Consider the following 27,645-nt stretch of genomic DNA (forward strand, 5'->3'; position numbering starts at 1 on the left):
TATTTTTTGACTTAAATGAATATCACTTGGGCTATGTAACAATGTTTTTTCCCTCCCCTTTTGAGAGCTCACTCGAGAAAACGTATTGACTGTTCAAGTCTCCCTGCTTTATGGTCAGCTATGTGCTATTGGTGTAGATATATAATTATGGTTGAGTAGAGATGGGGGAGGGAGTAGAATAAAGATTTTTGGTAAAAGACTGAGGAGAAGAGCAGTGGGTTTTATAATAAATATGTAGGCTGTCTATATTTGGAAATATAGAAGATGTCCTAATGATAAAAGGAAAAAGCATGTAATGCTACCACCTATATCACAGTAGTTAGTATGGTAGCCAGTGGCGGATTAATGATTTTGACGCCCCTAGGCCCTGAAATAATTGCCGCCCGCCCGCCCCTGGCCCTGCCCCAACTCCACCCTTTCCCCGCCCCCATTCCAACCCCTTCCCCAAAGTCCCGCCGCAATTCCACCCCCTCCCTGCCCCTATTGGATCCCTTCCCCAAATCCCCATCCCGGCCCCACCTCTTCCCCCAGCGCGCCGCGTTCCCCCTCCTCCTCCTCCTTCCCTCCTTGCCCCGCAAAACAGCTGTTTCGCAGCGCAAGCGCTTGGAGGGAGGGGTGAGAAACAGGACGCGGCGGCGCGCTCACGGAGGAGGCAGAGGTGGAGGTGACCTGGAGCGGGCGGGGAGGGGAGCTTCTCTGTGGGTGCTCAAATTTGCCGCCCCTGCAAATTTGCCGCCCTAGGCCTAGGCCTTGTCGGCCTAGGCGATAATACGCCGCTGACGGTAGCTTATTCCATGTTTGGAGGGCTCCAAATGATCATGTGTCTTCTCTGTTTGACTTACTCATTACATTAGATATCAAACTTTCACTGTCTTTTCACAGGAAGAATTTGCTTCAATAAAAGTGGGATCAATGCAGGTATTGCCCTGTGTGTCTACTTTACAAAGTATCTTGAACTATCACCCAGACCTTAATACAAGACCAATCTTACAAGTTGTCAGAGTATGTGAGAATTGTCACTTTTCCCATGCTTAACATCTTTGTCTTCAATCAGCCACCATGACTCCCCTGTCTAGCCCCCTAACCCAGATCAATAAATTGATCCCCCTTCCCTATCATGAGATCCTTCATGATCTCTTTCCTCCTACTCAGATCCTTCTCACCCTTGTCATACTCTCTTCTGACCCTTTTAAGTCTCGTCTCCTTTCCTTCTCTCATTCATGTAGATCTCTCTACTTTGCCTCTTTTCTAGGTGTATTTTCGGTGCCTCCTCTTCCCTTCTCTGCCTCTTCCCCCTCTTTGTCTGTTCTGCTTCCTTGCATTCTCTTTAGATCTCCTCTGCTGCTGCTTCTCTTTCCCATCTCTTCTCCAAATCTCCTGTGTTCTTTCCTCGTCTGCCAGTCTTTGTCTGTTCCTTTGCTAGATGGGCTTGGCCTAAAACTGGCCTGGAGATTAATACAATGTGGGCTAGGCAAGCCTGAATATCATCATGGATGGGCAGGACAGCATGTGCTGCCTCAAGCTTCTAAATACTAACTTTTCTGGCAGGGAAGGAGGAGGAACCGGCAGCTACTGCCTCTGCCACTTGGCTGCTGAGGTCAGGCAAATATTGTGGGCACACTTAAAAATTCCTTTTGGTTGTAGAGATAAGAAGTTTCAGAGCAATTCCCTGCAATTCCCTATCCTTAAATTGAAGTGTTTATTACTATGCCTGTAATATTCTAGAACAAGAAGGGACTTCCTAAATGCACAAACTGTAGGTGCCATTGCCTGCCCTGAGGCTGTCTTCTCCTATTACCAGCTAGTCCAGTGGCCTCATCCCTAGGCCAGGCTCTGTCTAAACTGCTGGAATGCATCGTTCTGCAGTAGCATATTGCTGTATGTGAAACAATTTTTTGTAATAATATACTGGTTCAGATACTTACATGATATAACAAAGCTGTAAAGTTTTTCAACAATTTCATTATTACAAAGGAAGGATAAATATTTTCATTATGTCTTGGGTTTTGTAGATAAGCCTTTTCAGTATATCATGTTTTAATGTTTGCAAGGTAGTACATTAACAGTGGCTGTTGTATATAAGCGAGAACTAAAAGCTTGTTAATAGGGCCCCTTGCCAAATCTGCTATCCACTTTTTAGTGTCATAAATTTTCAGTGTTGTAACATCTGTAGGGAAAGGAAATCCTGAGTTCTAAAAATAAAGAACATTTGTATTTTAAGAAGCCTTAAGGAGAACATTGTGTTTTGGTAAATATAGTTGATTCAGATGTTTTAATTACCTTAAGCTAATTATTGGTTCAGTGAGATGTGTTTTATGTTTGTTTTTTAAGTTTTTAAAGTATCAGCAAACTTTCAGTGTGCTTGGCCTTATCCACATGCTATAAGACAATGCTTACCCTCAAGTCCTGCTGGATTGTTAGTCTTCTGTCATGCCTAAAAAAGGACTCCAAAAGAGTTCCTGCTAGGGTCTCTCCTGCTTATATGATCCATGCTAAGGCCTTGTCTACACACATATTTTGCACCAATTTAACTAAATCAGTAGGGGGGGAAAACAATTTAGTAAAATTGTGTAGATAAGCCTGTCTGTTCAGGGACAGTCCATACCAGCAGCAACAATCATGGGCTTGTCCAGTATTCATTACAAGGGTAAAGGAACAAGCCAATATTCAACCCAGGACTCAGATGATATGAACAGTTCACATGTTAACTACACCTACAGAGGGAAACTGACTACACACAATCTTCATCCATTTTGTTCTGTAGCTGACTCTGCAGATAAAGGACAATGTGATGCACATCAAGGTCAGTGGAAGTCTTTATATTGGTTTTGTTATAGGCTTTGGACAAAGCAGAAGTGTTTCAGCATTTGAGTTTTCTACTGTGTGTTTTCTTGCAATAAAAAAGGTAGACCATAACAGATAGAATTGAACAGGGAGTGTTGGAGAAGAGAACAGGAGAGAAATAAATATGGTGCTAAATAGAATAAAATATAAGGTGAGATGAACGTGGGGGAAAGAACAAGAAAGATATGAGGACGAAAAGGAAAGAGACTAGTGGTAGTTCTAATGTTCCTTTTTTGCTTCTGAAAATACCCCTTCATATTTCCTGATACTGTTTTGCACTTTGGGCACTCAGGTGACATTTATTCTTAGTCTTTTCATAACAGCTTGAGGATTATAGTAAATGCTATAATATTGCAAATGGATGTTTGGTTGCAGCATCAATGCAATAATTTAAAAAGAGCAAGAACCCCACAAATATTGCCATATTATTGGTTTAAAATCTTAATAAATTAAATAAATTAATAGTAATATTTAAAGTAGAGGTACAGGGGGGAAATAATCCCTCAGAAACAGCAAAACTTAAGGAGCTGCTTTTCTAGTTCTGTCAGGGAAAGTACTTTATGTGATAGGAAATTATTTTCCCCCCAGCAGTTCTTCATTGAGAAATACAAGTCTTTTACAACACTCAACTAATTATTTTAAAAAAACCTGGTAAAGAAAGTATACTTACTGCTTACATTAAAAAATTCCATCTTTCCTTTTCCTTTTGATTAAACTCTATGAAAATTTTATTTTAATAAAGCAGAAAGGGGAAAATTGAATATTCTTACTCATCCATATCATTTCATATGTGATGAATACAAGCCATTGAAAGAAGTTTCCAATTCATGTTGGAAATAGGTATAATCATACAACAGTGCTAATTACTAGGTATACCAAATTTTAAAAGTTCTGCCTGTACGGTAATAAAATAAATCGACTGGCTGATTGGAATGATGTTGGAATCCCAAAATATTAATAGTTATCAACCATTTCCCCCCAATAGTTTGTCTTTGAGTCCTTGAGCTGCAAGAAACTATTAAAAGGATATCATGTACAATTTTAGATAGCTTGGGTGTGAAGTTTTGTTTGTTTGTTTTTGTTTTAAAGAACAAGTGAAATGCGGTGCTCCTCAAATTCACCTGGCTCACAGCAATGGAAACTGAAGCCTTCTATTTAGGAAAACATGATTTACCATACCCAATTAGATCATTGGTCTGTCAAGTAGGTTGATCCAGATGTCCAGGACAGGGCGATACCTGATGCTTCAGAGTAAGATCCCTACCTCTCCATTATTTGCTGGACAGTCCTGCAAGTGTTTATCTACAGAATAGGTATAGCATGGCCAGCAGCAGTACAAGATTTCTTGCATTGCCTCACCAGTGCGTTTCCACCTGGAATACCTCAGAGGGTCAGCATGTGACATGTATTCTTGGGGGTAAAACCCTGTCCTCATTGAAGTCAATAGTTGTTTAGTCACTGACTTCAGTGGGGCCAGGATTTCACGCTTAGTCTGTTAGCTCAGCTTAGCATAATTTCACTTGTACCTATCTCAGTACGAATTGTATCGAGTTCAATGACTGTCCTCATAAAGGTGCTTAATGAACTAACTGGTAAATATTTTGGGTCATTAAAGATCTGATGAAAACCCTTTCATGAAATGATCTGTATACAATTTGATGTTATTTTGACTGACTCTGGCAGAGAACACATAATTTGCATAGTTGCCTGTCTTCCAGCCAATGAGGAAAGTTTTCAGGTGAATTTCTTTAAGTGTGTTAGAGGTATTGGGAAAATTTCAACTGATCCCTGTCACTTTGGTTTCTACAAAACTGCTGAGATGGAGCTGGCATGCAACATCGCCTATCCCTCTGTTCTATGCTAAGGAGACCCTTGAGTGGTGGGAACATAAGGTAGGTAGCATCTTTCCAGATCATCTTGCAGACTAGTGAATAGCATATCATTTCTTGAAGTCCCATCTTGAAGTCCCATTCTGAATCCACTCTGCAATCTGCAGACCATTTTTGCGGATATCCACAGATGTGCAGGACTTTACCCATCCAGTAGTGTTCTCTCTGAGGGGCTATTTAGCATTTCTAAGGATACAATGTCTGACAATAGTTAAAGTTTGCTTTCTGGAAATGCAAGGAAGCTTGTCAATTTTAAATACAATCTCACAGTTGATTTCAAGTACTAATGTTTTTTTTCTCTAGTTTCTAGTACAGTACTGACTATAATATGACTTGTAAAAAAAAACCCATAACATTTGTTTTATTTAAATCTTGAAGCAATTATTTATAATCACCTTTAAAAAAGCTTTTAAGAATGAATATCTATCAAACACTTACCAGATATGTATTTTTAATATCATAGCATTATAATACTTGCAGGAAGGAATTATCAGCATAACATTAGCTTCACTTCACTGAGAGGCAAAGATTAGAAATGCTTTTTGTAAACATACCTTTGCTTTAGGGTGGCAATTGAACTAGGGCTATCTCTCTGTCATTGACATTTATGAAAATAATTTATCCATTGTTTTTGTGATCATATTCATGGGGCTGTGATCTATTACAACTATTATTCTGATCTGGGTGGAACTTTATTATGGGTTGGGTTAAAACCCCCACCTAAGACAAGAGGAGTGAGTGAACCCACACAGGAGCTTTTGGCTGAATATTGTTTTGGTAGGGGTGTGTCTGTGTGTGGGTGAGTGGGTAGGCAGAACAGAAAAACTGGGAAAGAGAGAGACAGCCTAAAGGAGCAGCTGAAAGCACAATACTGACCCTGGAAGAAACCTGGTGGAGGTTTCTGGGTCAGGATGTAGGCTGACAGGTGCTCTTGGTGTTGTGAGCAAAAGAAACTGTTTCCTGCTATTTTATTCCTTCTGTGTTCAGAGACACAAGACTTTCTTAGTTTTATTTATTTAAATTAATGTACAATCTGCTATCAGCTCTGATCCTGCTGACCTTTATGTATGTGCCTCATCTAAATGGTCCCATTGACTTCTGTGGGAATACTGGAAAGTGAAGTTAATGGGGCATCAGGAAGTGCCTTCAATGGACTGTAAATTTCAGGATCAGGGCTTTTGGCCTGATCTATGCTTAGCTGTTGTATCAATATAACTACCGGTATGTTGGTTAGGGTTGTGATTTTTTTGCCAAAATTGTTATACCAATACAACCCTAGAGTGGATGCAGATATGCTGATATAAAGGTGCTACAGTTACAAACACCTTGGGAATCAAGGTTGTTCATTACATGAAATTTTCATAACTCTGAACAAAATGTTATGGTTCTTTCAAAAGTTTACAGCTGAACATTGACTTAATACAGCTTTGAGCCTTTACTATGCAGAAGAAAAATGCTGCTTTTAGCCAACTTAATTTAAATGAAACAAGCACAGAAACAGTTTCCTTACCTTGTCAAATGTTTTTTTAAATTTTCCCTTTTTTTTAGTAGTTTATGTTTAACACAGTACTGTGCAGTATTTGCCTTTTTTTTTTAAATCTCTGCTGCCCGATTGAGTACTTCCGGTTCCAAATAAGGTATGTGATTGATTGACTGGTCAGTTTTTAACTCTGGTGTTCGTAATTTTCAGTTTCTACTGTACTTCTCATACAGAATAAAATATATTGGTGTAGCTGTATCCTCGCGATTAGGGTTGTGCCATTTTAACTCTGTCAGTATAATTAAAGCAGTACAACTTTTATGTGTACAGAAGGCTTTAGTTTTTTACTAATTTCTGTCTGAAATTTTCCTTGTGTCCCTTGCCTCTAGTTCATTAAGGCAATGAATAAAACTCGTAGATTTATTATGAAGCATGAAGTTTTCTCTTTGCTATACTGACAGTTTTGTTCACGGTGTGAGACAGATAGTGTGAAGTGCTTTTTCAGTTGTAAATCCACACACCTAATTATTGTTGTGTGAATAAATTGAGCGTGCCTACTGAGATTTACTAATAGCTTTCACTAAGCAATAATCTGTCAAGATATAATACAGGATAATATGTTTTTACACAACAGTAGAGGGCTTCTCATTAATTATTGCCACCTATAATTGATTTATGTGAACATTTTATTTTAAAAATTAGAATTCCTATGTAAGAAAACCTTTTAAATATCTCTAATGAGAATTATATGCACATTAATTTCTCATTAAATAGTTCCTCCTTTTATCGATTAACGAAAAGCTGGTGTGATGGGTTCGGTCACAGAGATCCCCTTGAGACTGTCACCTGATGTGCTGAGATTACCTCTGAGCCCATTTTCCCTGTCAGCTTGGGACTCCAGAACCCTGTCTTGTTGAGCCAGACACGCTAGCCTGCTGCAACACAGACTCAGGGTCTGGGCCACACCCCCAAAGCTGCAAACTTTAACCAAAAACAGCTCAGCAGGTTACCTCTCCAGCACCCAGACACCCAGTTCCCAGTGGGATCCAAATCCCAAATAAATCCGTTTTACTCTGTATAAAGCTTATACAGGGTAAACTCATAAATTGTCTGCCCTCTATAACACTGATAGAGAGAGATACACAGCTGTTTGCTCCCCTGGGTATTAATCACTTACTCTGGGTCCATTAATAAACAAAAGAGATTTTATTAAGTGTGAAAAGTAGGATTTAAGTGGTTTCAAGTAATAACAGACAGAACAAAGTAAGTCACCAAGCAAAATAAAGCAAAAACACGCAAGTCTAAGCCTAATACATTAAGAAACTGATTACAGGTAATATCTCACCCTCAGAGATGTTCCAATAAGCTTCTTTCCCAGGCTTCTTTCACAGGTTTCCTTCCTAGTCTGGGACCAATACTTTCCCCTGGTACAGTCCTTGTTAGTTCCAGCAGACATCTTAGGTGGTAACTAAGGGTTTTCTCAGGACTGGCCACCCCCTTTGTTCTGTTCCACCCTTTTATAGCTTTGGCACAAGACGGGAAACTGGGTCCCCACCCCTCGTTCTAAATGGAAAAGTACCTGATTTAAGGTGGATTTCAGCATCAGTGACATGGTCACATGTCCCTGTGAGACCTCATTCTTCATTACCCAGGGGCTGGCCCACACGTACACAGGAAGGCTTGCAGATAAATAAACCCATTCACAGTGTATTGATTCTGAAGCACCCCTAATGGCTTCCACTTAATATGTTTACAACAGTAATACAAATTTATATCTTATTCTCCTAACTCCAGACATAGAAATAATACATGCAAACAAATAGGATGAACACACTCAGAAGATTACAAGCTTTCTAATGATACCATAAAAGGGGTGTTTAGCATAAAGCATATTCCAGTTATGTCATATTCATAAGCATATTTCCATAAAGCATATGGAGTGCTACGTCACAGCTGGATTATTCAAGACCACAATCCAGCATCCATGCCTCACGGCGCCCATCGGTATCTGGTACCTCTGACAGACCCACAGACCTTTTGGGCACGGGTACTGAATCTTCGGTACCAAGAGAGAAGGGCAAATGCCCTAGGAAAACGCTCCCGGTACGCAAATTGACATAGGTACCGCCAGCAATATTAGCCCTCTCGGCACCAGAGAGACTGGCACAGATGAGGTCTTCATCTCCCCTGACAACAATACTGGAGTGATCAGTACCAGCGGAATTCCATCAGGGTGGTACCCTGAGCATGACAGAGGCACCTGACTCTCTTCCCCTTGATACTGAGGTTAAGGCACCAAGCCTTTGCCAGGCACGGGCATAGGTGCCAACTTTCCCCGGCGCCGGTGGGTGCTCGCGCCTCCCCACCCCTGGCCCCGCTCCAACTCCACCCTTTCCCCATTCCAACCCCTTCCCCAAAGTCCCCGCCCCAATTCCGCCCCGTCCCTGCCCCTATTGGACCCCTTCCCCAAATCCCGGCCCCGGCCCTGCCTCTTCCATGAGCGTGCCACGTTCCTCGTCCTCCCCCCTCCCTCCCAGTGCTTGCCATGTGAATCAGCTGTTTCGCGGTGCAAGTGCTGGGAGCCAAGGGGAAAAAGCGGGCACATGGTGCACCCAGGGGAGGAGGCGGAGGCAGAGGTGAGCTGTGATGGGGGGGCGGAGCAGGGAGCTGCCGGTGGGTGCTAAGCACCCACCAATTTTTCCCTGTGGGTGCTCCAGCCCTGGAGCACCCACAGAGTCGGTGCCTATGGGCACGGGGCATATCCTCACAATCATGCCATGCCCCTCCACTGTCATGTGAGAGGTCAGACAGTGAGCCTAAGGAGTTTTCACAATACTCCTACCAGGCTCCATATGGGACCGTGACAGAGTCTACCTACCCCACACTGGCCCAGAAAGTGTTAACTGTGCATTGCAGGCTGAGGAGGCCATGCCCCTCTGCCTCTGCTGGGCATGCTTAGCCTGGAGGCAAGGTATGAAAGGAAGCAGCCCAGCTCAGTCTGGCAGGCTGCTGAAGGGGAAGAACACAGACTGCAGGCTTTCTCCTGAGAGCTGCTGCAGGCCCCGACCACAGAGTCAAGGTGCGCTGAGCCCCAGACGGATTCCAGGCTGCCTGCGGAACTCAGAGAAGGGACCGAGCCATCAGGAGCTTCACCCGCTGAGGACCCCAGAGATCCAGGGGAACCGTGTACTACCACTGAGGAAGACAGGGTAGGAAGCAGCGCAGGGAATTTAGACATTGCTCTGGTTGGAGAACCAGGGAACAGGTCACCATGTTTCGGGAGGATCCTCGCTGACTCAGCACCCTCACCACTGCCGGGGCCCTGGGCTGGGACTCAGAGAAGCAGGGAGAGCCCAAGTCCCCTACCCTGGACACCACACACCCCTAGGTGGTGCCCCACTTCCCCAGCGGGACGATAGGCCAACATAGCTCCTCGGAGGTGGGCAGATTTATTGACTCCGGCCAGTAGGCTACACAGCCCCAGGGACGTGGGTGACTTTATTGACTCCAGCCATTTGGCCACGCAGTGTGGAAGGGCCGCTCTGTTGACTCTGGCCATTGGGCCATGCAGCCCTGTGAGGGAGGGCCGACCTATTGACTCCGGCCACTAGGCTGTACTACCACATTTTATATCACCAGCATAGAACGGGGTCAGCAACAAAACAACTTTCAGAAGTGGTGTACCAAGTCTTCATTTATTCACTCTAATGTAAGGTTTTGTGTGCCAGTAATACATTTTAACGTTTTTAGAAGGCCTCTTTTTACAAGTCTATAATATATAACTAAACTATTGTTGTATGTAAAGTAAATAAGGTTTTTAAAATGTTTAAGAAGCTTCATTTAAAATTAAATTAAAATGCAGAGCCCCCCAGACCGGTGGCCAGGACCCGGACAGTATGAGTGCCAGTGAAAATCAGCTCACGTGCCACCTTCGGCCATAGGTTGCCTACCCCTGGCATAGAACCTAACTGGCTGCGATACAGCCTTTCCCTTTCTTTTGACATGACACCCCATGATGGGGGTGTACTTACCCCATGACAGGGACCCATTATCAACAGTGTCTGGAAATTTCCAGAAGGCTAGTTAGATCATTGTACAGTTGCTGGGGTTTACCAAAAGTGAATACCCGGAGCTAACTAATACACTGTGGGGAGTATGGCAGAATTCAAGACCAGTCTCTTAAACTTTCCACTTGCAGTTCCTTTTCAGACTGTCTTCTATTCTAGAAAACTGATTCTTTCCTACAGCAGCTTGATGTAGATCAAATTTGCTAAAAAGATAAAGTAACCGTTTCTTTCAAGTCCTGAGATAAGTCAGTGCTGAACCAGAAAAATGTCCTCAGAGGTAGCTTGAATAATTTGTCACCTTCAAGAAATTTGGGGACAAAATCAGACCTTAAGAAATAAGCAGGTGCCACTTCTTTAAGCTTGCTTTAGCTTACCCTAGCTGTGAGTTTTGTTCCTTAATATTTTAATGTACCGTATTATTTAGATACCTAAAGTATTTCTATTTATATTTGGGGCCAGACTAAATAAATAAATAAATCCTCCAAGATTCTTCTCTCCCTGACTGATGAAGATTATGAACAACCCTGTGTAAAAATAGATCTCCTAGGAATCTTGGATGCTTACTCACATGTTGCCCACATTGAAAGTCTTGGCGACGGTTACTGTAGTTACAATATATTTAGAAATTGATTTTCAATACTTTTGAAACTTAAACTCTCTTCCCTCCCTCTACTCCAATTATGAAGATGGGAGAAATTCTTTCCTTACACTAATATTGAATCCAAAGTACACAGTAATAGTAAGCCTCAGGGAAGTATAGATTAATGGAACACTTCTGCTTAATGGAAACATTTTTTTAGTTATTAGTATATGTTTTCCACCTGCCTACATTGTTTATCTTTTAAGTAACATGAAATTAACATTTCTTTCCTTAATATTATTTCCTTTTTCAAATGGAGCTAAACTTAACAGTGTTTTTGGCGCGTGGGCGTCAGTGTTTCTCTGAGAGTAGTTCCTTATCTTTTCCCAGAGAAAATGCTTTTTTCCCCAGAGAATGTCAAGCCAGCAGAGGATACTTATACATTGGGATACTTCAGTTATAGTGGTATTATATAACTATTTTTAGAGCTAGGGTGAATAACTGAATGTGCAAAATTTCCCATCAGGGACAACTATGGAATAAACTGCTGATAATAGAAGCTTCTTCCCAACTATAGGCAGTTAGTAGTTTATCTATTCTTGAAGTATGAAGGCTTGTGTCACTTTATCAATTTACCTTACCTACCATAATGGTGGATGTTCTTTTTTCCATGTAAACATCTAGTGTTTTTTTATTCCTACTAAGGTTTTGTCCTCAAATAATATCTTGTGGCAGTGAGTTCCACAAGTTAAGTAGGCACTGAGTGGGTATTTTTTTCCAGAAAAGTATTTCCTTTTATCAGTTTTAAGTTGCTGTCTTTACATTTCATTGCCATTTCCCTAGTTTTTGTATGAGAGGAGGTCAAAAAGAGCATCTGACTTACTTTCTTTATTATTTTATAGACCTGAATCATGTCCCCTTTTATTAATCTCCTCTCTAAATGAAATAGTCCTAATCGATTAAATATCTCTTCAAATGACAGTATTTTAATGTGTCTGATCTTTTTCTGATGCATTTCTATTCACTCTAATTTCTCCTATTTTTTAATTGAGAGAGGGTGATCAGTGCTGAACACAATATTCCAGGAGAATGCATACCGTTGATTTATATAATGACATTCGTAATAATTTCAGTATTATTTTCCATCCCATTCTCTATACATCCTTACAATTGGTTTGCTTTTTTGACAACTGTGTTAAGCTCTTTATATTGATGCCCAAGTCTTTTTCATGAGTGTTTACCGTTAAATACACGCTTAGATGGGTTCTAAATTAAATTATTTCTTCCTGTGTGCGTTACATTGCATTTGTCAAAATTGAGTTTTGTTGTCCATCCTGTTGCTCATTCACCTAGCTTGGTTAGCTTGTGCTTACTGGGAACGGGGTGATTTTGTTCCCATTGCTTAGGCCCAATAAGATTGAGATAGAAAGTACTGCTGGATGAATTCTGTGCCAACCCCCTCTTCCCCCCCAGTTGCCCAGTACTTACAACTGGTTGCTGAGCAAAGGCACAGGCCTGTTCACACATATGCTATTGTTATATATCATGTCAATTACAGTTTGGTATGTGCCATAAATTAATAGTATGTCAATTGTAGATCTACTCAAATTACATACATAAAAAAGAAAACCTTCAGCTAAAATTCAGCCATAGTTCATAGTAATTTTAGTTGGACCTTCTCTATTGATTCTTAGTCCTTTGTTATCAGCCTCTTATGTTTCTTGTAGTACATGTGAGTAATGCTGAACTTTAAATTCACAGTTAAATTAAACTATTAAAAGATACTAGTCCACTTAACCTACTGTAAAGATCAGTGCCAGGTACATAAGTGCTGGAACTCGGAGCGTTGGAGTGCTGCTGCACCCCTGGCTTGAAGTAGTAATAACAACCCAAATACATGGTTTCCACCTTCAGCACCCCTACTATAAAAATTGTTCCAGCACCACTGACTTGGATATCCATGTATTTACCATGAAATGCAACAGGATTGTCAAAAATCCCTCATAACCTGGAGTTAGTTTGCTGATGTAGAATTGAATTGAACCTTTAATATTAAATTCAGACATTGGTGGCTATGTTTTCAAAATTACAAGTTTGGCTCCTTAAAATTGGGAGAGATTTGAAATCACTTATCTGAGATGTTTGTGCTGACAACAACAAAGACTCTGAAAAAACCTTACTGGTCTTGTAATAAGCTCAAGCTGAGTTTACAAGCTTTGAGCTTTTCTGAAAGCCTGTTTAGCGTAATGAGGGTTTTCAGATTTCAAAACTCAAACACCTTTACATAAAAACTGATGCTTATTATCAAATTAGGGAACGTTGTTTCCCATGTTTATTTTTTCAGTGTGTTCTTTCAATTACTGCAAGTGCTGCAGTGCAGTAGATCATTTTGCCTTTAAAATATTATTTAAAACAGTTTTTGAAAATCTCATATGCAGGGTTTCTGTTCTAAAAGTGTGATAGTTGAAAGACTATCAGCCTGTTTTTTCCCTATTAAATCAAAAGCTGATATGCATACACTTGTTTTGTCCCATAAATAAGTATTTAATCTGAAAAAAAAAAAGCCTTGGGTTCTGCTGCCATGACAACTAAACAGTGTCTGAAACTCTGCTGTCATGGTGACCTCCATGCCCCACACTGCATCACGCTGACGCCTTTTCTAAAGGGCCCAGCAAATTCAATAAGAATTCTTGTTGGTGAATCAAGAAGAGCTTTGTCTGAAAAACAAGTGGACGGAATATTAAGGATACAAGTGGTTACATGTTGTCTGTGTGATTAGTTGCTATTCTTAAGTTAAGATGCACATTCTTATTTAAAAGTTGAATCACTAGCCCTGCTCTTCAATTTATTATATGAAAATAATTGCATGATTTTATTATTATTAGTAGTAATTGTAGTACTACACCACCTGACAGCCTAGTCAAGGAGCAGAACCTCATTGTGTTAGGTGTGGTCCATAGAACAAAAAGATGGTCGTGCCCTGAAGAGCATGTTGTTATTCCTGCCAGTTGTAATGTATTTCTGAACAAGTTTGAATCATCTGTGGCAAATAATATGAAATAAACTGAGTTGTTAGAAGTTTTCACCTTATTTAACCAGTATTTTATTGATCTCATTATGTTCAATAATTTTTAGACAAGATGTAGTATGCAGTTAGGTCTGGGAGGAAGAAAAAAATCAGAAACATTGGCCTAATGAAGTAGTACTATACAGGTTTTTTGTTTTTTACCCACATTGTACTTTTTCACACTGTGTTGGTACCAGATTTAAACTATTTAAAAAAATATGTTAAAAAGATATAATGTTTGAAGATGGCAGTAAAATTAGGAAGAGCTTTTTAATAGCTGAGATGAATTCATAACAATGCTGTTTGGTTTCTAGTGTGTTATATTTCTAAATTTAAACATTCAGGCCAAGATTTTCAATAGTGACCTGGTGATTTTGTGTTTCTCTGTTCTTGGGTGCCAACCTGAAATGACTTAAATGGGCCATGTGATGTTCAGTGGTCACTCAGTGCTTATGTTGTTTGCACGAACTCTGCTTTATTTGGTAAACAACTGGCTTTACATAACAAGAGCCCCACTGAGACTCTGCCTGAGAAGCTCAGGTACAGGCCTGATTTTCAGAATGTGCTGATAACCCACCCTCTGAAAATTCCATAAATTGGGCATCCAAAAATGGAAGCACCCAAAATCTGTAGTCATTTTCAAAATTTTTGACCCAGGTGTCCATATGTTGAAATTAGATGTTCATGAATTTGCAGCATTTAATTTTATAGGGTTGGGGAAAATAAAAAATGGCTTAGGGTTTGTCTACACTACCGCCTAAATCAATGTAAGTTATGTCGCTTAGGGGTTTGAAAAAACCACCCCCCTGCACGATGTAACTTACATCGACTTAAAGCAGTGTCTACAATGTGCTATGTCGGCAAGAGACGCTTTCCTGCTGACATAGCTTCCCCCTCTCATTGAGAAGAGTAATTACATTGATGGGAGAGCGCTCTCCTATTGACATACTGTGTCTTCACCAGACACGCTACATCGGCGCAGCTGCATTGATGCAGCAGCGCCAATGTAGTGCAGTAGTGAAGACAAGTCCTTAGTTATGTATATGATCTGTTAAGCACTTTTCAGGAAATGTTCCTTACTGTCCTTATCTTTGTACATAAGATATGATGCTGCACTATTGAACTCGTGAACTTTGCCATTCACGTATTAAGATGTAGGATCAACACCTAGTGCCTAGTATTTTCTTAGGAGAACTTTCAAATAATGACTAACTTAAATTATCTAAAGTGTTTGAAACACTGACATTACTCCAGCAGGAGATGGCATTTCCTATGAGGTAATAGGAGGCAGCTTTGGATCCCAGAATCAAGTAGGAGTTAGAGTTGGGCAGGTAGGTTGTTTTTATTTTAAAATATTAAAATTAAGACCTGGAAATTATTATTCTGATATCTAGATAGACATAGAACCTGTCACCCTCCCTGCCCTGAAAATAAAATTGTAGGCGATGCTTTTATATTGTTCTATTTGTGATCCTCAAAAACCTGCCTTTTTATTATTTTATTCAGGCCATTGGAAATAGAGCAAGTCAAAGATGCAGATATAGAAAAATGGGGCCAAATTATTTATGCATGTGTAGATCCTGAATCATTCCAAATACTTCAGCGAAGTGACTCCAGATTTACACTGGCATTGCCAAGTGTTGAATTTAACCCATGAAGTTGAATTTTGCATTCATTTAAGCCTTTTGAAGGTAATATGCTTTCTTGGGTGCAACTGAGGGGCAGACTTTGGTCTAGGGTGTAGACACAGATATGCACAGACCAAAGATAAAATATGTATTAAAAAATGAATGTCAGGTACCAGGTGTGACTTTGGATTTACTCACCTTGACACTCCTCTATGGATTGCAGTAACAGGAGGCTATACTAAGAAGAATGTAAAGGGCCATCATTTCCCAAGACCTCCAGTGGCAGAAACTCTTCTTAGAGGTGCAGTACAGCACTGCAAACTCTCACTCTCCAGGAGGAGAGTAGCCATCTGTTGCTGCCAGAAAAATTGAGCTCTTATTTTTGAACAAGTGGGTGAGGCTGGCTTGGAGATATGCTGATTCAGCCTCTCTCCCAGGTAGCCTCTTCCAATGAGATTTGAATGAAGCCCCATCCTGAATTGAAAGGAGGGCAAAGTACCTACCCTCATGCCTAGAATGGAATAAAAGTAGTGGGATGGACAGAATGGAGTGCAACCCTCATACCCCTCCAATCAGAAGGGATGGTTCCAAGAAAATTCCACATGGTAAACCGTATGGAGTTTGCCCCCATCTGTCGTCCTCCCCAGAGCTTTGCTGTGGGACAGCCTCAGGACTGGATGATATTAATTTGAGGTTTCTAAAGGAAACAATATATGGAATGAGAAAGGTATGGCTCTATAATGCTGAAACTCATGGCACTGATACGCAAAGGGCTCTGGTTTTAGAATATTTCAGGATTCCCATTTACATTGAGATGAGAAATATCATGGAGGTGACTTGAGTTGAACTCCAGGGGCATCTTTTTCCACTTCATCTAAATAGTGGTATTAGCAATAGCATTAAGGGTAGGCTGGAAATCTGTAAGAAAGTTCTGTAGCAGTCGTTGCAAGGGAAGGAAGCATAAAAGAGCCTACATGGGGGGGTGCGGGGGACACAGCTCCAGAGCCTGAAAATAATCTAACTACAGAAGTATTTATTACACACACATTGTACTGATATGGGTAATAAGCCTCATACTTGGATAGCTGTTGGATAAGAAATGGTCCATCAGCTAAAAAAACGCATCTATGTAAATGTGTAGCTTTGTCATATGTAAATCTGAGGACAGGTCCATTATCAAAAATAAGTGTTAGTTGTGTTAATTATATTTTACACATCTGTATTTTATATTATAATAATAAATATTCATGATTGTGTATTTGCAGTTTCCTGAATGTGGTTTCTATGGAATGTATGATAAAATTCTACTTTTTCGCCATGATCCTACCTCTGAAAACATTCTCCAGCTGGTGAAGTCAGCTACTGATATCCAAGAAGGAGACCTAATTGAGGTTGTCTTGTCAGGTAAAGTGTATGTTTTCTTGAGGATTGTTATCATGTTTTGTAATTATGAATACCTACAATATTTTGTTGTTGGTTAGGTATCTTAGATTGTTTTATGGATTAAATGCTTAGCCAAAATCTGCCGTCAAATATATGTGTGCAACAGTTTGGAGTTGTGCACATATAACTGAGGACAGAAATTAGCCCTTAATGAATTTTTCATGGTATGCCTTTTCCCCCTGTCATACTGCATGTTCTCTGATAGCCTGATTTTGCCATAATTTTTAATAAAGCGGCAACTTAATGTTAAAAATAAAGGATGAAATTATCTCCAACATAGGTAAAGAGTAATAATACACAGTATACATTAAGGAAAAATGCTGATGTGGGAGGATAAATGTCTTCTGTGGAATAGGGTAAAACCAAAACATAGCAAATAAGATAAAAATACTTGAAATATAGCATGCATTTACATCAAAAGTAGCTTAAAATGAGATGTATATAATAACAGGCATCAGGTAGCAATTGTTTAATGTTTTAGTTGATCAAATATACACCAATGGCACAAACCATTATTATTATTATTTATCAGTAATACAGGTTTATGTAGGACTATACTTTTGTTTGGCGTTATATGGATTTTAAAACAGTATAGACCCAACCTCGAAGAACTTGAAATGTAAATTAGGCAGGGACAGAAAATGAAGATAACTAGCAAACAAAATGGTAGGGAAAGGAAGGCTGAGGTTTAAAACCATCATGAAAAATGAGTCATGTTGTACAGCTAGTGAATTTTATAAATTCTGATATTCTTAAATTATTAAGAAAAGGCAAGCATGCATGCCTACAGATATTATAAATTTAAATAAATAAATATGCACCTTTCTTTGTTCCATCTCCTAATTGTCTCAACATATGCACTTGCTTTCTTGGATTCTTATTCCTGCTTGCTACGCAGAAATTGTTCCTGCAAGCCCTGATTCCTACTCCTCTTTATTTTCAGGTAATGCTTCAAAACCTATAAAGTGGGTGTTGCACAAACACTCACTTATCCTGAGGTTATGAGACTGAGAAAACCAGTCCGATAGCATTTCTTTGCTGATGGACAGAGAATATATCAATATTAAGTCTAGTAATTGTTAGTTACAAACAAAAGCCACAGCGGGTTTTAAATGGAAAGCAGAAAAACAATATCTAGGAAAACATAAACAAAACCAGATATATGAAAGATGTGCTTGTTCAGTGCCTTTGATCAGCTGTCTATTCTCTGTCCTCCTACATACAAAAATATTAGGTAGGCAACGGAGAGTTCCTCACATCAACATCTCGCTTCCCATTCCACTGAAGACAGGGTAAAGTAAGGAGTGGGGTTCAAATCAGAGGAGAGATAGAAGATAATGGAAGCCATAGTCCCTTCTCCGAGGAGGTTCCAACCTAAGAGAACAGATCAGAGACACAAATTTCTGGCTGACCAAGAGATAGAATTATCACATACAGTATTATAGTGTCTTAAAAATGAATTAATAGTAGCACTTTTGCAGATGGTAGAATAAGTCTGTTATAGTGGATTATATATACTACATAGAATTATATTTTGAGGCGGAATGTGGAAAAAGGAGATGCTGAATATTTGCTCCACTGGGGTAGTGATGTTGTTATAGATATAAGGGGATAGTGTGGAAGAAGTCATGGAGGCAATAGGGAAAGAAGGAAGCTAAAGGAATAGGTAGGCACAAGGTAGTGTCAGAGCAAAGAGGAAGGTCAAAATGGACAAGAAACATAAGCCCTAACATGGAGGTGGGATGTGCATAGGTAGGGATATGAGGGGAGCAGTATGAATGGAGTGGTGAGATGAGAGCATGGACTTAAGAAGCATCTTCAGTTGTTAAGGAGGCCAGAAAATAGTGAGTTGCAGTAGAAAAAGTGAGACATGAGCAGAATTTTGGTGATGAGGATGGAGAAAAAATAGAAAATTTTAGAGATGTAGATAGGATTTGGTAACAGCCTAAATGTGGGAATAAATGAGAGAGGGAAATAAAAAATATGTTAAGTTTGAAAGGGTGGAAACCAAGGAGGATGCTGGAACTTTTAAGGGAAATGTGATGGGGAGGGAGATGAGGAGCTTAGCTTTTTCATGGGACATCCAGGTAGAGTGCTGGAGACACACCTGGAGTAACCATCTAAATGCTTGGGAAAGGTCATGGGTGAGGAGAGAGAAGTTAGAGGCATCAACATACAGGTAGTAACTGAAGCCACAGCAAAAATCATTGAGGGATAACATGGAGAGAGCCAGAGTTTGAGTCCTGGGAAATACTGGCAAGAAGAATGAAAGGATAAGTTCATAATCATCAAAACCCAGTTGTTCTCTTTACCATAGCATTCCCATAAGGCTGTTGCATGAGAGAAGGTCTGTTTACAATACCCTTTGCTCAAGAAGGCAAAGATGAAGGCTACACTAAAGAAGTCAAGATCCAAAGCATTCCTGTAAGTCAGCAAGAGGGCATTCATATTTTCCATATCAGGAAGCAGATTACTCATTTTGAAAAGATGCCAACTTCCCTATTTTCTGTGCCATATTTGCTACAGTATGTAATCACTACAGTTCAGTAAATCAGTAATAATGCTACAGTCAATCCAGCACTTAGTCTTTTATTTGGTGTGTAGCTTATTCTCTTTTGAAATGCAGACCACATAAAATGCTTTTCAGTTTGCCAAAATTAGAAAACCAGCTGTTTAAATCTTCAAAAGTAACACCTGATATAGTGCTTTAAGGCAGTAAAGGAGAACTGTACTACTGGAAAAATTTAAGTACTAAGGCATTCATGCCCTTACATCACTGGTGAAACCTAATGTCTGTCCGTGAGAGTGTGCAAATATAAATAACTCCACAATATTTACACTAGTTATATTGGTTAAATCAGCAGCAGGCTTTTTGTATGAAAGTAAACAGCACCTAGGGTTGGTCAGACTCTCTTTTTCTGTTTCCCAGCTTGCCACACACCTCATTTATTGAGATTTCTCTGGTCCAAGGCCTGGGATTTTGAGTCTGACAGCTGATGTCACATAGAGATGTCCTCTTCTCTGTCCAACTAAACAAAAATTTCAGTTAAGCAAAACCCCTGTAGTGCCCTATTATATACCCCATCCCCTCCCCAGAAACTCTGCTCAGGGCCGGCGCTTCCATGTAGGCGACCTAGGCGGTCGCCTAGGGCGCCAGGATTTGGGGGGGCGGCAATTCGGCGGCGGGGAGGTCCTTCCGCGCTCCGGGGCTTCGGCGGCAGTTCTGCGGCGGGTCCTTCACTCGCTCCGGGACCCGCCACCGAAGTGCCCCGAAGACCGGGAGTGCAGAAGGACCCCCCCGCCACAGAATTGCCGACGACGACCGGGAGCGCGGAAGGACCCCCGCCTAGGGCGCCAAAAACCCTGGTGCCACTCCTGACTCTGCTCTATAGTTTCTGACAGTATTGATCAGCTTTATGGTTTTATCTAGTTTTGTTTATGACCAGCATCAGCACTGTGATTGATCTCAGTTAATTACATTTGTTAGTCTCATACGAATTCTAGGTAATTTACATAATTGAATGTTTCCCCTTTACAAGTGCAGGAATGCATTGAACAGTGTAACTGCACAGTGTATCCTGATTGGAAACAAAATTAAAATAGAAAATTGAGAATGTTTAGAATCTCTTAGTAGGCCAGTGAAGAAGTTTTGCATTCTTATGCTCTGATAGACTGGACTGTGAAAACAGCCAGATCTCAAATGAATGTGCAGATGCAAAACCCACAGCCACTCTGGCATCTGCAATGTGATATTGCATGAGAAGTGAGAGATGAGATCTTTGTTTTTTTAAATACATAATTTATGTAAATTAATATACCCTGCTGTTGTTATATGTTGGCTGCTTGTGTGTGTTCTCTGTGTGCTGTCCCAGCTCTGCGCAGATAGTTGGCGCAGTAGACCTTGATCGAACTGCCCAATAACCACAAACTCAGTTCGTAGCGAAGGCACTTAGTCAGGTTTATTGTCAACGAAGCATGGTCCCAATGTCCTGGCTCAATGGGACCATACACTAACACATGTATGCCCGTTGGAATGAGTAGCTCAGTTAATGGTGGGACTTTCCATAATCCCCCTAGGCCAGCCAAAGTCACTCCCTCTGAGACTTCATTTTATACCCCGATACAAATAAGTTATGTATTGCCCCCTGATGTGGGTTGTTACCACCTATTACCTTGTACATGTTGGTTGATCAAAACATCTCTATCCATCACACGATTATCCTGACCTTATCTTTAGGAGGGGTCAGTGTGTTCTCATACAACTTTAGGTCAGGCCTCATACCAGGCCTTTGGTACAAGGGCTTATGTCTCAGGCTCTCTTCCTACTACATTCCCCCACTTTTTGTCTTTTTTATGGGGAGGATGTTTACCCATTGTCCTAGAAAAGCATAATGCGTTGACTGAAGATGACCCAGTAGGCTAAACACTATTATGTGGTCACCTTACTTTACCATCCATACATTCATGCCCCATCTGTCCCGTAGTCTGCACATTCCCTTGTATGACTGATGGACAGATTTCATTTTCCAATTGTTTTCAGTGGACCTAGGAATGTTAGGCCCGGGACCATAACTGATCTGTGGGGTCTAGAGTTGTTCTTTGATAACTTTTGGGTGGCATGAGGAGGCCTTTATATTTATTTCATTTGTGATCAATGAGAAGGGCTTTGGTCAGGTTTATAAGTGTATTGTGCTTATATCTTATAGAGTAGTATAGGTATATATATATGGGGTTACATGATCCTTGAATAGATGAATACCAGATATATTTCCTATATAACTTCAGATAAATGGTAATATATGGATAGTTGATATATATATATATCAGTGTGTGTGTGTGTGTGTATGTGTAGATAATGCCTATGTGTAGCTGTAATTTGGCTTTTTTGGTTTGATGTTGCATGTAGCAACACATTCCCATCAGAGCAATTACTGTTATGGCTTGTATTTCCATCAATATTACTCTAAGTGTCCTGACTATTGGATGTAGAGTAACATCCTTTGGAATTTCCCATCAAGGAGTTTACACCTCTCTTTGCACACTTTCTACTTCTTCTATTTGTTGTTGGAAAGATGAGCTATGGGTATTAAGGCTTCCTTGGTTCTTGCTGCTAAATCATGTATGTCCAATTGTAATTACTCCACTGGGGGAAACAATTCAATTAATAAATCTTGTAGGTTTCCAGGGTGAGTAATAATTTCAGTGGCAGTCCTGACACTACTTGTTGGCCAAAAGGCATAGGTTCCGATTTGAATTGTGCTAGTGACTTACACACAAAATCCCGTATTGATTCCAGGACAAATTGTTCCGTGTATGGAAAAATTGGAATATCCCAGAGCACATACCACATCTTGTATTCATACCATCTGATTGGCTAATTCTTTTTGTACCAAACGAGCCCAGCCTCTTTTTGTGTTATTGGTATCAATTGTAGCATAGCATTCACACAGCCACCAACCATTATGTTTTGTGCAACAAGCCTGATTAATTTCTAAGCCAGTTTCAGTTACTAGGAGCACAGTGGGATAATGCTGTACATAAATATTATTTACCAAAGTTCCCACGCTGTTGGCATAGTACACCTTGACTGGATCTTGCATCCACCTTAGGATGGCCGTCATGATGTGAAGACTTTTGCTGTCATCATGATCTAAACTTGAAACCTTATCAAATTTACCAAATTGCAGAAATACAGGAGCAATATTATTTATTCCTTGCTACTGTATTTGTTTTAAAATGGCTGTGTGGTCTCGTACTCATGGCCAATTTTGTAATTGTAATAAACTTTGTTTGATCATTTCAATTACTCTGTCACAGAGGCCACACAGACAACTGCCAGTGAAACATCATTCTTTTCCATGCTGTTAATAATTGACAAAATAGTAGAATTCAGGTGACTGAACCCTGGAGCAGTTGAATGTATGTTGTCAATGGTAATTGCATGTGGATCCAGCAATAGACTGCTAATGCCTCCTCCTGTTTTGACTGCCTTATCTATCCTATTAACGATGCTGTTTATTTTTAGATTGAGATTTTTGATATCTGCTGAATTCTATATGGACATGCCAAGACCTGAGCCTCCCAATACGGTGCCCATAAGACCTCTCTTCTTTCTCCTTTGCTGTTTTAGTAAGGGATTTTGAAAACCCTTCCAAAATCGCAATTGCATTTCAATTTCTGAATTGAACCAATTTTGTATTGTTGAGGACGTTGTATTGGCATGGTCATGTTAGCAAAATTTAGTTTTATTGGCATATATATCCATCCCACATTCTCTACCACATATTCTGTGGTAGGGTTCAGGAAGAGTCCTGATGCGGGTCAAGGTTGTAGGTTTGGACATTCCATTGACGAGATAGTGTCAGTAGTGACGTGAGTGGTTGGGGGTAAGGTGGGTGTCTGAGTTGGACAGGCTCCTTCACGTACCTGTACATGATAAATGCATTTCCTAATGTCTGAGGCCATGGTCCAAGTTCCTGGGTATATACCCTTATCTTCTAGCTAAATTTTCTTTATATAAATGGAGGCACTCCACCTATCCTCCAGGTTAACAAAGGTGATTCTATTTGACCGTAACCCATATGTTTTAACAATTCCTTTGATATAACCAATTACTGTGTAACCGACTCTGAACCAATCAATACCTCTGCTCTTTCCTTTGGGTATGATTGAATGTTATATGGTAGAGCCACGTTATCTCCTACTAGGGATATTCCAAGTGATGATTCATTATTTGTTGTGTGGTTAATAAGACTTGTGTCTTTTATGGTGTTTCTGTTTTTTGTTCCTTAATCTGTGTGGATTCATGGTCAATGGATGCCTCTCAAGTATAGTACTAGAACTGGTATTAGGGGATACATTGGGTAATACATTGTTCACAGTTAACCTCCTTATCTTCCTTCCAACAACAATTATACTGTCTCTGTGTCTCTTTGGTTAAAGTCAGTTCTTTTTCAATTCATCGTTTGGTTTAATTAATTGTTTTGTGGGAATATGCTGTGCCTGGGTTATGACTCCAATACTCATGCCCAGGCCATCTGTATGGCCACAGGTGATTCTCTGAGGATGTGTTCCGCTTCTCATTTCCCTTCTGTTTCACACACCAATTTTAAAACCATTCTGGCCGGACAGGTTTGGTTCGCAGTATCCAGCGCAGTAGAGTTGCTTGGAATCTGCGTCCATAGGTTTCTGGCCATGGGATGTGTCTGATTTATCTTCTTGGTATCCGACAATCCTTTTGCCTTTTGGATCATTACCACTACACCCAACAGTCTCCATAGCCAGGTTGGCATCATAATGTGTGAAAATATAAATCAACAATCACTTTTCTCTCTCTCTCTCTCTCTCTCTCCCCCCCTCCCCCGAAGGAATTTGGTCAGGTTTATTGTCAATGAAGCACGGTCCTATGTCCTGGTTTAATGGTTACAGGTACACTAACACATGTATGCCTGATGGAATGGACTAGCTTAGTTAATTTCCATTATCTCCTAGGCCCGCCAAAGACACTCCCTCTGAGACTTCATTTTATACCCTAATACAAACAAGTTACGTATTGCCCCCTGACATGGGTTGTTACCACCCATTACCTTGTATGTGTTGGTTTGATCAAAACATCTCTATCCATCACACGATTATCCTGACCTTATCTTTAGGAGAGGTCAATGTGTTCTCATTATCTTTGAGGATGGGAGGTGTTTGTACCATACTTTGTATGGGGTGTTCTGGTACCATCTTTCTGGAATGTGTTTGCGTGAGTGTCCTGTGCCTAGCCTTTCTTAGGAATGTGTGTGTTTTTGCAGTATCAGCCCTGTTCTTGCCAGGTTCTGTGAGCTCACAGCCTGTCTCTTGCTAACTTTTGCTTTATATTAGCAAGGCTTGACCATTACTTTAGTTCAGGCCTCAGACCTCATACCAGGCCTTTAATACAAGAGCTTATGTCTCAGGTTCTCTTCCTACTATACCTGCATTTCTATATTGTTTTACAGTGCCTTGCATTCTGAGGCCCAATCTGTTTGAGGTCTCTGTTGTGTATTTGGTTGTCATGGTAATAGAACTTTGTGTTGCTATGGCAACTGAGTTAGATTATTAGGGGATAGCCCAGCCTTTGGCTGGCTGTTGGTTAGTCCTGAGTGTGGAAATAAATGGCTGCTACAAGGTTTACAGCTCTCTGTGTCTCCAGTGATTTCTTCCTAAAACTGTTGCCCCCAAGGATATAACAGCGTGGCGACGAGGATGGGGTATATGTGCTGCCCCAGCAACAGAAGGAAGTAGAAGTTAAGGTACAAAAAAACAAACAAACAAACCTTGTTTGCTGCTGGAAGGGGGTGAGAACTGGCTTGTTTGCACTGACTGTGCAAACTGAAACTCAAATCATGGCTACACTTCCAGGGCCACTGGAACCTTTTGAGGAGACTATAGTGCAATGGCATGTATATACTGAGCGTTTTGAGCTTTTTGTTATTGCAAATGACGTTACAGAAGAGAAGAAGTTGCCAATATTCTTAAATGTTGTAGGGGCTAAGACCTACTCCCTGCTACGCAGCTTACTGCATCCTGTTAAGGCAGAGACTAAATCTTACAGTGACATTGTGGAAATTCTGGGGTCCCATTTTTCTCCAAAACCACTGGTAATTGTTGAAAGATATAGGTTCCACAAAAGAGACCAGAAAGATGACGAAACAGTTGTACAATTTGTAGCAACTTTGAGAAAGCTTGCAGAACACTGTGAATTTAAGGAGATGTTAAATGATGCCCTACGTGACAGGTTAGTGAGTGGCCTGCACAGTGAAGCTATACGGAAGCGCCTATTGTCAGAGGCTCAGCTTACCTTACAGAAGGCCTTTGATATTGCTGTCTCCATGGAACTGGCTACAAAGGAGGCACAATCCATCGGTGCATCCCCTAGGGTGCATAAGGTGTCACAAGAACCTACCCACAAAACTGTGGGGTGTCAGGAATGTTACCGCGGTGGTAAGCCGGGTCACCCTGCATCAGAATGCTGGTGTAAGGACCTGGTGTGTCGACACTGTGGCAAAAAGGGACACATTGCGTGTGCCTGTAAACAAAAGAAAAAGAGGCCTGTGGTCTGGCTGACCAAAAAGGGAAATCTGCATTCCCTAGAGCAGACCCAGGATGCCCAAGGGGATACCTCCTCACAAGCAGAAGAGCCACTCCACGTTTTGTCCTTGGCAGTGGGCTCACATGAATACTGGGTAGCCCCGTTGTTGGACGGCAAACCTATTTGAATGGAACATCTCGACGAACCTCTCTGGTCTCACCCGACCTTGTTACCTACATATCCAGGAGAACGGAGTTATCAATCCAATCTGGTTGTTTGTTGTGGAGGAGACGTGTCATTATCCCACCACCACTGAGATCACAGATGTTAGAACAGCTCCATTCCGGTCACTGTGGAATAGTGCGCATGAAGGAAATTGCATTAAGCTATTTTTGGTGGCCTGGATTGGACAGTGCTATTGAAGAGAAGGCAAGAGCTTGTATGTCATGTCAGGGTGTGAGGAATGCACCCCAGTGGGCACCCCTACATCCATGGGCTGGCCTGAAAACCCATGGCAACGTATTCACGTTGACTTCGCTGGCCCCCTTGAAGGAAGCATGTTCTCGGTGGTGGTAGATGCCCATTCTAAATGGCCAGAAGTCTCTATAATGCAGTCCACTACTGCAGAGAGTACTATCCAAAAACTACGAGGACTCTTTAGTCGTTTTGGTCTGCCAGAACAACTTCTGAGTGACAACGGACCGCAGTTCGTCTCTCAGGAGTTTCAAAAGTTTATGAAGGCAAATGGGATACACCACATCACTTCAGCACCATATCATCCATCCACCAATGGATTCCCTGAAAGATTTGTGTAGACAATGAAACAAGCTTTGAAATCGTCAAGGGGACAATTATCCATTCAAAAGCATCTGGACACCTTCTTACTATCCTACTGAAACACACCTCATGCTACAATCAAGGCATCCCCGGCCTTTCTAATGATGGGACGACAGCTGCACACTTGCTTTGATCTGCTGAAACCTTCTGAACCCCGACAAATTGTGCAACATCAGCAGCAAGATCAAGTCATCAGGCGTGCACCTAGAGCAAAAGACCGAACCTTTAGCCTAGGACAGCCGGTTTTGGCTCGGAATTATGCTTCTGGATCTAAATGGGTCCCTGCCACTGTCATCGCTCAAACGGGACCTGTTTCCTACACAGTCCGGACTGCAGAGGATCTCATCTGGCGGCGACATGTAGATCAGTTGCTGCCAGGTCATACCAGTCCTCAGGACACATCTTCAGTTGAGTTGCCTGACTTCACCACCTCTGGCGAGACACCGAATCGAGAGTCACCTGTTCCTGACTTTTCCCCTCCATTACTGCCAGCGGCAGAGATACCCCTCTGCCCGGCACAAGCTGATACCCCATCCTCACCCATTCGCCCTACGAACCCTGAGCCCATTGTCAGGCCCACGCCCAAGACACTTTCGGGTGCAACAACACCAGAAGTTCACCGTAATCCACCTAGAGACAGAAGACCTCCTCGTCGGCTGGATCTTTAGCTAGGGCGAAATCACGGTTACGGGCAAAATAATCCCCGGCGTTTAGCCAGGAATGGAGGCAGTCTACCCTCCTTCTCTAGTTTA

General features: G+C 41.1%; 1 protein-coding gene across 2 annotated transcripts in view; it reads left to right on the top strand.

Annotated features, from left to right (window-relative positions):
- PRKD1 (protein kinase D1) overlaps positions 1-27,645 on the top strand; it is a 312,437-nt gene that overhangs the window by 157,489 nt on the left and 127,303 nt on the right. For both annotated transcript variants that reach the window (XM_065403098.1, XM_065403099.1), the window contains exon 2: positions 16,821-16,959. In XM_065403098.1, the coding sequence (XP_065259170.1) occupies positions 16,821-16,959 (139 nt within the window). The remainder of the gene's footprint in view (positions 1-16,820; positions 16,960-27,645) is intronic.

This window comes from Emys orbicularis, chromosome 4 (genome assembly GCF_028017835.1).
Source record: "Emys orbicularis isolate rEmyOrb1 chromosome 4, rEmyOrb1.hap1, whole genome shotgun sequence".
In the NCBI taxonomy this organism is placed as follows: Eukaryota; Metazoa; Chordata; order Testudines; family Emydidae; genus Emys; species Emys orbicularis.